The sequence below is a fragment of the Homalodisca vitripennis genome, chromosome 2 (assembly GCF_021130785.1).
Source record: "Homalodisca vitripennis isolate AUS2020 chromosome 2, UT_GWSS_2.1, whole genome shotgun sequence".
NCBI classification, from domain to species: Eukaryota; Metazoa; Arthropoda; class Insecta; order Hemiptera; family Cicadellidae; genus Homalodisca; species Homalodisca vitripennis.
The window spans coordinates 100,168,033-100,181,245 of record NC_060208.1 but is presented as its reverse complement, the minus strand read 5'-3'; the positions used below and the strand labels follow the sequence as shown (position 1 = coordinate 100,181,245).

At 31.7% G+C, this 13,213-nt stretch overlaps 2 protein-coding genes across 2 annotated transcripts in view; one reads left to right on the top strand and one right to left on the bottom strand.

Moving 5' to 3' along the window:
• Window positions 1-6,788: 6,788 nt before the first annotated feature.
• On the top strand, window positions 6,789-8,949 carry LOC124354438 (heat shock protein 70 A1-like). Its single transcript, XM_046804884.1, has one exon. The coding sequence runs from the start codon at window positions 6,892-6,894 to the stop codon at window positions 8,797-8,799; it is 1,908 nt and encodes a 635-aa protein (XP_046660840.1). The 5' UTR covers window positions 6,789-6,891; the 3' UTR covers window positions 8,800-8,949.
• A 1,522-nt stretch (window positions 8,950-10,471) lies between these two features.
• Window positions 10,472-13,213, bottom strand: part of LOC124355746 (hydrocephalus-inducing protein homolog) — a 30,341-nt gene continuing 27,599 nt past the window's right edge. Inside the window, exons 13-14 of the mRNA XM_046806904.1 lie at window positions 12,443-12,691; window positions 10,472-11,198 (exon numbers count right to left, since the gene is read on the bottom strand). Of these exons, the coding sequence (XP_046662860.1) occupies window positions 11,025-11,198; window positions 12,443-12,691 (423 nt within the window). The 3' untranslated portion in view covers window positions 10,472-11,024. The remainder of the gene's footprint in view (window positions 11,199-12,442; window positions 12,692-13,213) is intronic.

Here is a 13,213-nt window from a genome sequence, read left to right as displayed (position 1 = left end):
AGATGTTCCCTTTTGAAATCGTATAGAAAATTTTAAAAACTACAATCAGTCATGATTTCACTTTCCACCTAGTGAAATAACTATGTGAAATACATTGCATAATTTGCAGGTTTTACTGCATTATGTACAATGGATAGTCACTACACATTGTGGTTTAGTTTGCAGTATGCTGTTTAATCAATGATTATTAGATTTAATTGATCTTTCCGTTTGTTTTGCATTCAAACAATGGCCTATGTTACATTGCAGAGTTAAACTCTGTCTAATTTTGACTATTTATCTATTTTACATGTAATTTTAACTAATAGCTTTCAAATTTTACAATTAATCAACAGTATCCAAATAAAATTCTTTAATTTCCAACATTCGGCTATCAATAGTATGTCTGTGCAGAAAGATTATCTAGGAGACCATTTAATATTATTACATTTTTAACAAATAATCAAGAACCTATTATTTATTAAGGACTGGCTGTAGAACAGTGACCTTAAATTTTTCTCCATAAGGATAATGTTAAAATTCAAATATATTCACACAGTTATTTTTGGTAACTGAATTATGGGAAGTGTCTCAGTCTAAAGCTATGATGAATACTATCCAAACACTATTTGTTTTTCTTGTAAAGTGTATACATTTGAGTATTTAATTAATAAAGTACAAAATTGTTTGAGTTTTATCAAAATATCAAAAAACCCAATAAGTATTGGGATGTGTATTGTTCATATCTTTAAAATTAAATACCTTCATGCATCTACACTAAACTAAAATAAGACCTTAAAAGGTTTCAAGTTTAACATTTTTCTCACTGATCTAAAATCAAGATGGCCGCCAGTACAGCCAGCTCTTAAAGATACAACAAGTTCTTCTTAAATTTTTATCGTTTGTGCGATGATTTTTTATAGAAAGGTTCTAGAGACCAGCCTTATGAAGGATGATTTTTGATAGAAAGGTTCTAGAGACCAGCCTTATGAAGGTGCATCCACCCCCAGTCTCCAACTTAGGGCATCTCACAAAAAAGTATTTAAGTTTGCCATATCAATTATTATATATTATAGTTTTTAGAAAGACAACTTCGACAACAACAAAAATCAGTCGAGTTTTGTTTGTTTGTTTATATATTGGAATAGCCTGTACAAAAGAGAGTATTCAGTTGTTAATTGTCCATCACAATGTCAACATATGGACACTGAACTGATGTATTGTATTGTTCTAAGGAATGTAGTGTTGTACTCGTTATAACTGAAATACTTCTCAATCGTAACTTTACTCCAATAAAACCTAATTTATTTTATAACTTCATTTAATACTTAAGTATTAATATTATAGCATATTTTTCTTGTTATCTATGCTTCATAGTGTGTTTAGTCATAATTACGGTGGATGAGGGAGGAGGTGTAGAAGATGGGTGCCAAATTGAGAGTTGCTGCAATCATTGTTTCCACCGGGCACCGCACATCATAAGACTGGCACTGCCTAGAAACTTAAAATTGGTACATAGGATCCTATTGGTCTAAGGAAAAACCGTACAGATTTTGGGGTTTAAAGGCAGTTAAGTTTAGAATTCTGACATGTTTATACTAGACTTATGGGTAACCATGATTACAACAAGAAAAATATAGAAAAACGAATTAGTAAACAAAGTTTACTGTAAAAATCTTATAATATAACATGTCAATCTTAACATTTTGGTCACAAGTTATAGAACTTATTCTATATTGATGTGTTTTGGGATTCACAAACAGAAATTTTTTCCATGTGCTCTATATGAATTTAAACAATAATATTTTATGTTTTACTAATTATTGTATATTATACAAGTGTAAACATTAATATCAAGAACATTCAAAAGTAGCAGTATATATACATAGAAACACGAAGTAGACTTTTTTAGTTATAGTTCCTGTAATATTTTGGTTTCTGTTTTCAAAAAGTATTTACAAAGTATAATAATATAATGTAACAAACTAAAACTAAAACATCCAATACCTTTAAATGAACAATCCTTGTGTGTTTGTGTGTGTGTGTGTGTATATATATATATATATATATATATAAAAAAAAAATCAGAATCTCGGAAACGGCTCCAATGATTTTCATGAAATTTAATATGCAGGGGGTTTCGGGGACGATAAATCGATCTAGCTAGGTTCCTTTTTTAGAAAACGTTTTATCCGTGTTCTCAAGCAATGAAAAACTGCTACTATGTCAATATTTATTTATTTTTTTGTCAACATTCTATAGTAACATTATAGTAATGATTTAACAGCACTTAAAAACGTCTTCTAGATTTAATAATATTGTTATATTCCACAATTTCTTTATTGTTACAAATGTTAGTAGTTGCTTTTTACTGTGGATTTTTATTTTTAGATATAAAAAAAACTGAATATTGATACAATATCAAAATAATTGAGATATTAACTTGGTATTTTTCTTACAAAGTCGGTAACAAAGACTACAGACATTAAAATATCTACCAGGTGAAAAACACCTTTTTTATTGACTGTATTTTATTTTAAGTTAAACTACATAAAATGTACAAACCTGACTTACGTCTGATCTACTTGTCAGAAATTAAAATTCTTTTGGCCAATGTTTGCCTTATTCCTAAGTTGATTTTTTTGTTATGTACAAAGTTTGCAATTTTGTAATGTGATGTGATGAGATATTATTCTAAAAAATATTTTAGTCTCCATTTTATTAAAAGATAACTCGTGGCTTCCAGTGAATTTGTTGTTAGTTAAATGTCCCTTGAATACAATACCAGTAAAATGGATACAAACTCTTAATGTCAATTCAGAATTGGTCATATTTGTTTTAGATAACTTGAGCAAATAGCAATATTTTACAATTTTGAATAAATCATCACTTGATCTAGTTAATTTATCCTTCGATTTAAAATCAGTAAAAAGTGATTATAAGATCAGAATCATTGGCATGGAGTATAGAACTTTTAAGCCATTACATTTAATACTTTTTTCAATACGTCTTACAAATGACGCAATAAAAATAATATAATATTTCATCCTTAAAACTAGAACTGTCTTAATTTTCCATAACATACATGGCACTCTCAATTTCACTACTATCATCTAAAGAAAAATCCAAATCACACTTATCATGACCTAACTCAAGAAGGTTAAGGAGGTTAAGGTGCTCATAGTTCTCTAATTTTAAGTTTGGACAGATAGTTTTCTGCTCTTTAAAATTTCGTCATCTTTTTCCTTGTTTTCTAATTTTATGGGATCCTCATAGCCTCTTCTGAATTGATCCCTACTGCTCAAATTATCAAAAAGATTATCAATTATTCTTACGAGTTTCTTACTTACGGTTGGTAAACAGTTTATGAACTGTGATTGTTGTTTTACACACAAATACTCTAAATCATCCGCTACGCTGGAGCTTAGAGTCTGTGCTACAACCTTCACATTAAATTTTCGGTTTTTGTAGAAAACATATTTGTTTGATAGTTTGTTACACATTTTAAAACTCTTTTTTTGTAAGTTATTAAGTTCTTCTACATATTTCAATCAAATCCTACCTGACGCAGATTCCATAATTTTCATGTCCGCTATTTCGTGCAAGTTTTAACATGTACGGAGGATCCAAAATAGCACAAATATCATAATTAATGGTATCAAGTTAAAAAATGGCATTTCAGGGAATTTACATCCTAAATGTTTTAAAGACTGAGATTAGTTTTTGTACCGTCAAAGGTCACACTTTGAAAATTCACGCCCACTTCTCTCAGTTTTAGTATAGCCACTTTAATCAGCTGAGACCAGTGTTAGTAAATTAAACCTTTTTTCCAATGCTCCAAGATTCTTCATTACAAACATTGACAACTAAATAGAAAATAGATATTTGAACATAAACAGAAATTTAAGGATATGTGACTAAAAGCTAATAGATATGCCTAATCATGAACAGAGAAAAATGTATAAAAATTTAAAGTAGGTAAATATTATTTAGAACCCAATGTGAATTCAAAGATACATTTTATCTTTTGTTCAGACCAAAGGGTAGTTTTGATTTAATATCAACTGACGTGCCTGTTCTAAATTGTCTAAATAAATTTTATATCTATCTTCGGGTACTTGGCAAATACCTTTTAATGAATATTATTCAACCATGTTGTTGATGGCCTAATCCGTGTATAGAAAACATTTTTTTAATTATTTTTTAGATTATTTATTCTTATGTGCAATGAGTTTGTTGTCAATCCAACATATTCAATTGCACAATTTTTACATGTTCATTGATAAATTACATTTTTGTTTACAATTATTAATTTCTCCTCTAATTGGATACGTTTTCATTGTTTTATTATTAGTAAATGAATTGGACGATTTTATAATGTTGCAAGTATTACAACGTTTGTTTTTACAGAGTGGACTTTTAAAATATTGCTTTTCTGAATTTTTAATTTTAATAGGTGGCAATTTATGCCGTACCAGAAGATTTTCAGGTTAGTATTTCTACGAAACACTAGTCTGGGTAGTTTTGAAAATGGGTTTTTTTGTTAATGGTGAATATTGAAGAATTTTGTGTGTCGTTGTTAGAATATTACTTGTTTTATACATTTAGGGAAATATTTAGTTATAAATTTTACATATTTTTGGGTTTTATGAACACTAGACTGTTTAATTTGGTTGTTTATAAACTTTGAAGGATATTTTCCTTTGGCAAAGGCATTTCTCAGTTTTTCTAGATAATTTTGAGTCTGTACTATCAGTAAATAATATTTTGTTCCTAACTAGCCAGTTACTGTGTATATAATTTCAGAAAAGATTGATGAACAAAAACTCTTTGATCTTCAATTGATTAAATATGTTAATCAATATTAATGTTAATCAAATACTTAAATATGTTAATCTGTTTCATAGTGCTTCTTAAATAATTTCTTATTAATGTAAGCATGCTCTCCACCGAAACGACAGAGACTGAAGAGTAAGGAGTATTTAGAGTTATATTGTGATGTTTGGGTAACCTTCGTCTAAGTGTTACTCATAAATAATAATTCTAAAATTCTATAATACCTTTTCTTAAACTGTGTTATTCATTCCAAGGCCATGCCATTTGAAACCTTCTATTTCTTTAACCAGTTCCTCTGTTTAAATCTTCCTAGATAACTCGAAGCCAATGTCTTTGCTCTGATTTTTAAGCCCTTTGTATCGATTTAGTTTATCTGAGAGCAGTGGCGTAGCCAAACAAAATGCAGAGTGGGGCGCGGTATGGTAGATGGTGCAGTATGGGCAGAAAGAAGGTAGATGGTGGTCCTTTAGGTTGAAGCTCAAAATTAAATATCTTGGAAACCATTAACCCTACAACATATTTTCAACAAAATATTGCTTATTTATACTTTCTTGAGTGGAAGAGATACGCTTAGATCAGTGTTAATTTTTTTATTATTAATAATTAACAATGATTGTAATTAAAATAAAACATTTATATCCACAAAGAAATTTATTTTTACCTTCACTTAAGGGGGCAGATGCACCATCTTATTTATTTCTTTACATAAATGTTTTTGTTGCTATTTTATAGCCTGAAATCTCCTATTTGCAACTGAATATAGCACTTGAATCTTATTTGAATGTAAAGTCAAAAGTACTTCAGTATAAGATTATGTCCATTGTTTGTTTACTGAAATTAGAATCATCCCTCCCACAAAACCACACGTTATTTTTACTTATTACACAATAATAGTTTTCATAGTGTGCTATCAGTAGAGATTATGTATATTTAGGGTTAGTAACCTAAATTTAGGGAGGAGGTTGTTAGAAAAATGTTTGAAGGGGAAAACCCAAAACCAAAGGAATGTTCAACAGTGTTAATTGGGATCACATTCGAAAAACAATTGACCGAGAGTACAAAAGAAATGAAGAAAAAGATAAATGCAGAAAAACTGTAGAATAGCCTCAAGACGAAGGTTAGACAGCACAAAAATATTCTAAAAAGGAAGTTATAAGACAAATTTAATAAGAAAAACGTGAACACGTGCATCAACATTTTATTAATATAAAAAATTATTTTTTATAATTCGATAAAACTATTTTTCTATTTTTTGTGATTTTCTGAAAGTTATAATATATTTCAAGACATACATATGTACGTTTATTTCTCAGCAACCATTAAAGGTTACTTATCAACTTGGGTTTATATGCTTATATATATATATATATATATATATATATATATATATATATATATATATATATATATATATATATATATATAGCTTAGTTACATAGCCTATCTTGCCAATTTAATTACTATATAATAACAAATAATTTTATAGATCTTTTAAATTGACTTAATTGTTTGTTATACAATATTTATGAAAGGAAAAATTGTGTTTTAAGAACGATGAAACATTATCTTTATTTGAATAAATATTTACTTATTGTAAATAACATTGTATTTAATTGTAACAGTATGTTATGAAAATTAAACAATAATTATGCTCGACATGTGGATTGAAGAATTTCATGACCTGTTAACGTTGACAACACTAAATAGAAATCCATATTCAATTGCAAGTAAAGGGCCGAGAAGGCCGAGAAGCACCTAGAAGCTCTATAAACAGAAACGCCGAAAGAGAATGCGCCACGATCAATACAGCACAGCGTGTCGACCAATCAGATACGGACTCTAGAAACTTCAAGAGCCAATGGGATCGTAGCATTAGACTGACAAGTAGAACAGCTGAGAAGCTTCTGGAACCAAACAGCTATCTTTATATACGCGGCGCGCGGCAACCCGCTCAGTTTGAATCAGACGTTAGAGTTATTCTGAGTGCTCGAAGCGAGTTTGCAAGTGCGTGATCTTACGCTCTGTTTATTACAAGTGTTTCGATTTTGTAATTGTGTTATCTACTAGTTACTCAATATGCCAGGGAAAATGCCAGCTATTGGAATCGACTTGGGAACGACCTACTCTTGTGTGGGAGTTTGGCAGCAGGGGAAAGTGGAGATAATCGCCAACGACCAAGGGAACAGGACGACACCCAGCTACGTCGCCTTCACCGACACCGAGAGGCTCATCGGGGACGCCGCCAAGAACCAGGTAGCAATGAACCCACAGAATACAGTTTTTGATGCCAAAAGATTAATTGGAAGGAAATTTGATGATCCAAAAATTCAAGCAGACATGAAACATTGGCCTTTTAAAGTAATCAGCGACTGTGGAAAACCAAAAATTCAAGTAGAATTTAAGGGAGAAAATAAGAAATTTGCTCCTGAAGAAATCAGCTCAATGGTATTAACTAAAATGAAGGAGACTGCCGAGGCCTATCTTGGCGGCCCTGTAAAGGATGCTGTTATTACCGTCCCCGCATATTTCAATGATTCACAGAGACAAGCAACCAAAGACGCTGGAGCAATTGCTGGTCTTAATGTTCTCAGGATTATCAATGAGCCTACAGCAGCTGCTCTTGCTTATGGACTTGATAAAAATCTCAAAGGTGAAAGGAATGTTTTAATTTTTGATCTTGGAGGCGGAACCTTTGATGTATCCATTTTGACAATTGATGAAGGCTCTCTGTTTGAAGTGAAGGCAACTGCTGGTGATACTCACTTAGGAGGTGAAGATTTTGACAACCGCCTTGTCAACCACTTGGCAGATGAGTTCAAGAGGAAGTTCCGCAAAGATCTGCGGTCTAACCCAAGAGCTCTCCGTAGATTGAGGACTGCGGCTGAGCGAGCCAAGCGAACCCTCTCATCTAGCACAGAGGCCAGCATTGAGATTGACGCTCTCTACGAGGGAATTGACTTCTACACCAAAGTCTCCAGGGCCAGGTTTGAAGAACTCTGCTCAGACCTTTTCCGTAACACTCTTCAACCAGTAGAAAAAGCTCTGAATGATGCCAAAATGGACAAATCTTCTATTCACGATGTAGTCCTGGTGGGAGGGTCAACTCGAATTCCTAAAATTCAAAGTCTTCTACAGAACTTCTTTTCGGGTAAACAACTCAATCTGTCCATCAACCCAGATGAAGCTGTTGCCTATGGGGCAGCTGTCCAGGCTGCCATTTTGTCAGGAGATCAAAGCTCAGCGATCCAGGATGTTCTCCTTGTTGATGTCACTCCTCTCTCCTTGGGTATTGAGACAGCAGGAGGTGTTATGACAAAAATCATCGAGAGGAACTCAAGAATTCCTTGCAAGCAGACACAGACTTTCAGCACCTATGCCGACAATCAGCCTGCTGTAACCATTCAGGTGTTTGAAGGTGAGCGAGCCATGACCAAAGATAACAACCTTTTGGGTACCTTTGATCTGACAGGAATTCCTCCTGCACCTCGTGGTGTACCAAAAATCGACGTCACTTTCGATCTTGATGCCAATGGTATCCTCAATGTCTCTGCCAAAGATAACAGTTCCGGAAAATCCAAGAACATCACCATCCAGAACAATAAAGGCCGACTATCCAAGGAGGAGATTGACCGGATGGTGAACGAGGCAGAGAAGTACAAGGAAGAAGATGACAAACAGCGGGAGAAGATTGCTGCGAGGAACCAGCTGGAAGGATACACCTTCAACGTGAAGCAGGCCTTGGACGAGGCAGGAGAGAAGTTGAGCGAAGAAGATAAGTCAGCTGCAAGGCGAGAGTGTGAAGAAACTTTGAGGTGGCTCGACAATAACAGTCTGGCGGAGAAGGATGAGTACGAACATCGGCTGCGGGAGCTACAGCAACAGTGTTCTCCTCTAATGGCCAAACTCCATGGAGCAGGACAACCCCACTCTCGAGGACATCAGAGTAAAGATAGCAATGGACCAACAATCGAAGAGGTTGATTAAAATTAAAGTCATAAATATTCATACAAGTTCCTGTTAAAATTAATTTATTATGATCTTTGTGTTTATGTATTATATGTTTCGTTGTAAATTCTGTATGTATTGTAAATATTTTATTTAATCAATAAATGTTATTACTTATTGTTTTATTAACATGTGTTGATGTTTCCCCCCCATTTAATTAAGAAAATTTTATAGTCAAGTAAATTTTTATTCAGTATACTAAAAGAAACAATCAGTATTTTTTACCTGAAAGTGATTCAATAAATTATAGATTGTAATATTAATTTTTAATGTAAATTTTGTTTACAGCCCTTTAAGATAGTATTTCTGCAGTAGAAAACAGAAAAGAGGAGTGATATGAATTCATAGCAGAATTTTGGTACAACTTACAATCAGGCCAAATAAAAAAATGGTTAAAGAAAAGGATATAGACTTTTTACATTATTTACATGTAAGATGACTGGAGGAAGTGAGTGACATGCTTTAATAAAAAAGATTTTCCTCAGGGAAAAGTTTATTAATTTCACTTAGTTCAGTCATCTTGCATGTACATGCTGTGAAAAGTTCAAACCCTTATCTTCAACATTTTCTCTGAGCCTGATTATAAAATTGCCTAAATTTCATACTGAAAATGCCTGCATTTCGTCATGGAGTGATCAAGGTTTTCTGCTTCTTCTATATTTAGGGAAGTATCCAAGGGCTATGGAATTGAAACAAAGTATTTTCATAATAAAACATTTATTACATCCACTTAATGTAGAGACTCAAGATCAGTTACAGTATTTCAGATTAGTATGAGGTATTATCAAATTAATGCACTTCAATAACTTGTTTATTTTGAAAAATTAATTTTTAAAATCAGTAACATATTTTTAAAATTTTATTTATTTTATTCAAGTTATTTCCAGGGTACCAAAGATCTATTTAGTAAACTAATATTAAAACTTAAGTTTCAATGATTTTTTTTAATTGGATTTTTATTTTTATGTTTTGTCAAATGTTTTCATTTTGAAATATATATTCAATTCAATTCAAAATTTCTTTATTCAGACATGTAACAGATTACGAGAATAGCGTCACAATAAATCTCAATATAAATTTATAATTTATATATTAAAACATAAAAATCAGTTTGACACTCACTGAAAAAGTAAGATTTGGCTATGTAGCCTTCTACAGAGTAAGTTAAAACAATTTTTAAATCAAGACAGTTATTAGTTAAGGTAATTATTAGGTAATTTAAGGGGATTTTATACATTTCTAAACATCCCCAACAATACTTAAATGTTACTTACATATTGAAACAAAAAAAAAAGTGAGCACCTTTTGTCTAACTCCAACCACCTGCTCGTCATTTCTGGTCTCCTTCAAAGTTATAACCAAACATATCCGTGATGTGTATTATTGCTTTCTTGGTTATCACAAGTGCACGTCTATTGCGTATCTCGTTATTATTCTTCATCAAGTGGTAGTGTTGTGATTAGTTTGAAATATTTATCTTCTTTTATAGTAAAATTTATTTAAAATAAACAGTTTTGTAAATAGTTCTTTTTTATTTTCATCAATAAATACACTAATTTTAAGTAAAATACCATGTTTTATACTTTTTTGCTTTTACCTTTTATAATTTAACTATAATAAATTAGCTTTGAACTTAAAGAATCAAAATATTTTTACTTGTCTTCGTGTTAAAGGAAATTTATGGATTTATTAGTGGCATATGAAGGGTTAAAAGCTAATCACTGCAACAGTCTTGCCAAGTTTAATGCTAAGCTTGGTCGCAGTCTTATGGTTTACACCAAGTATCACGCTGACTTGCAGGGGGTCAAAAAACAACTTCCACAAAATGTTTGTCCTTATTCTCCTTATACTGGTGAATAAGTGATAGAGAATTTGTTATCTGACTTTCCCCTCTAAAATTAGCAACCAATCTCGGCTAGTTTTCACATGCAATCATGTAAAAAGATCACTCACATTAATTTCCACACAATCCTGCATTAAAGTGAATCTTCGTGTTTGTGATACCGAGTCAGTAACTTGTGAGCTTATTTATCAGTAGAAGTTGATCAAACTTTGGATATTATCGATGTTTAAATTGGTATTGCTGTGATTAAAGAAGTTTAGATATTATATTTTGAAACATGAAGTATTTTGAAACTGTATTAGTACCTAGTGAATATAATAACTAGTTTTACTCCACAATATGGAATCTCTCTGTAGAACTCTCACCTGACAGCCAAGTCCCCACTGTTACACAGCAGCAGTCTACTAGTAGCTGTGTTTCCCAAGACAGTGCTACCAAACGGTACAAACTGACGGTCCAGGAACACTTTCATTCCAACAGAACTGGCTCTGACAGTAGACAGCACCCGTGTGTTGTCTTGGAATCTTACACACAACTGAACATAACAGATTTTAAATATGCAGAATTATATAATTTATTCCTCATAACAGTGTCATTCAAAAACTTAGTCCATCTAGTATTTTTAAACAAGACATTACATTTTTATATTTACAATCTCAATAAACGCAATATTGTTAATATGATTTTGTTAATATTATTGAAAGTGGTAAAATGTTATTGATGAGTATATTTATAAACATACGGAATTGTTAAAATCCATCCCACCGACATTACTGTGCGAGTTGATGAACGATACTGACCATAATATTTCAGTAATTATGGAAGCATTAATAGTATTTCCAATACTGCCCCAGTCATTTATACAGACAATAGTAATGTATACACAGGGTATCCCCAAAATGCCTGCTCTAGTGAAACTTGTTCCTATTTCTATACAGTTCTTAGAAGACAACGAAAAAATGGAACAATCATAAAAAAATCATACAAATCATTAACTTTATTATTCATTAAGTAACAGTCACGTCTGCTTTTATTTTAAAACATTAGCTAAAAACAAATACAATTAATCCAGGTAAGTATGATTTCAGATTTAATATTATTTCATACAGATATCCCGTACGTAGAATTAGTGTATCTCTCAGAACTTTTGGTCTATAAGAAAATACAATACGAGGATAAGAGAGAAATTTGACAACTTTTTATAGACAGAGAATAATAATATGCATAATACTTCCACTTCATAACTAAATACATTTTTGTAGAAAGAATAAAAAGTACTAATATAATCAAAGTTTTTACTTTTTTACTTGATTAAGCATATTTTATATTGTTATTAAGAATTTAAAGAAATTTTAATTTTTTTTCTAAAACAATTTAATAAATTTCTAGGTATAAAATAACTTTGTATGTAGGTTATATGCTTAATTATTTATTGTGAGTGTGGATAGTCCATTTTTTTAGGATATAGTTTATGAAGTGCATTAGTGTGGCACAATATAATTAAACTGTTGAATGAAAACTGTGTATGAAAATAAACTTACAAAATAGATATGAATTTTGAAGAAGAAATAAATATTTTGGTTATATCAATTGAGCGATAATCTTTAATGATAATTTTTTTTATTGATGGATACAAAATACTGTAATATTTAGAGAAATAACAAAATCAATTAAATATTTAATTAAGGATGATTAACAGCTGTTAACTATCCTTTATAGCGTCCTTTTGCTCCTGCAATATCCAGCTCTACACCCGCTGCACACTAAGTCATTTCTTACCTCCTGCTCTATTCCCTTGACAAGAGTGTTAGCAGAGAATCTGACAGCCAGGGTAGACTCCTGTCCAGGTTTCAGCCGTACAGGCTCGGCCGGAGCTAGTGTGACTTCGGGTACAGGCGGCTCCAGGCTGACTGTGGGACAGACGCAGGCCTCACTGTGGTTAATTATAGTCACCATTCTCTTCTTAGCCCGCCCCACCATTGTACCTTCTAAGCTGATCAGCTTATCCGCAGGATTTACCAGCATTACCTGCAGCATGCCACTTTAGAATAATATAGGGCATATAGAGAGAATAGGCAAACTTCAATAATCACTGATTATTTCTCAACGGAACGTATTTTAACTGTACACATATAACAATCTAGGTCTATGATGAAAGATATGTGCATGGATATGTGAATGAATAGCTGAAATCTTTGTTTATTTTTCATTCACTATACAATTTTTGTGTTTGTAAAACACAAAAATTTGTTGCTCATGGTCTCAACAGTGATAGGTTAACTCTTATTTTGTAGATAATATAGATAAGATTGTAAATAATGTTATTAGTTACAATTTGTCATATATTTATTCTAGTTTTCTGAATATATTTCCTAAAAAAACTTTCAGTTTCATCTAAGACATATTTTTGTTGAAGAAGTTTATGCAGCTATAGTACTTAGTAAAAGCTATCTCAAGTAAAAGACAGAAATTTCAGGAAAATTATTAGAAAGTTCCATAATTGTGAAGCAACGGTTCTGACATACTTTTTCATTCACTTTGTTCAGTAGA

Excerpts from the sequence above, each read along its gene's own strand:
- LOC124354438 (XM_046804884.1), top strand. The coding sequence starts at position 6,892 with ATGCCAGGGAAAATGCCAGCTATTGGAATCGACTTGGGAACGACCTAC.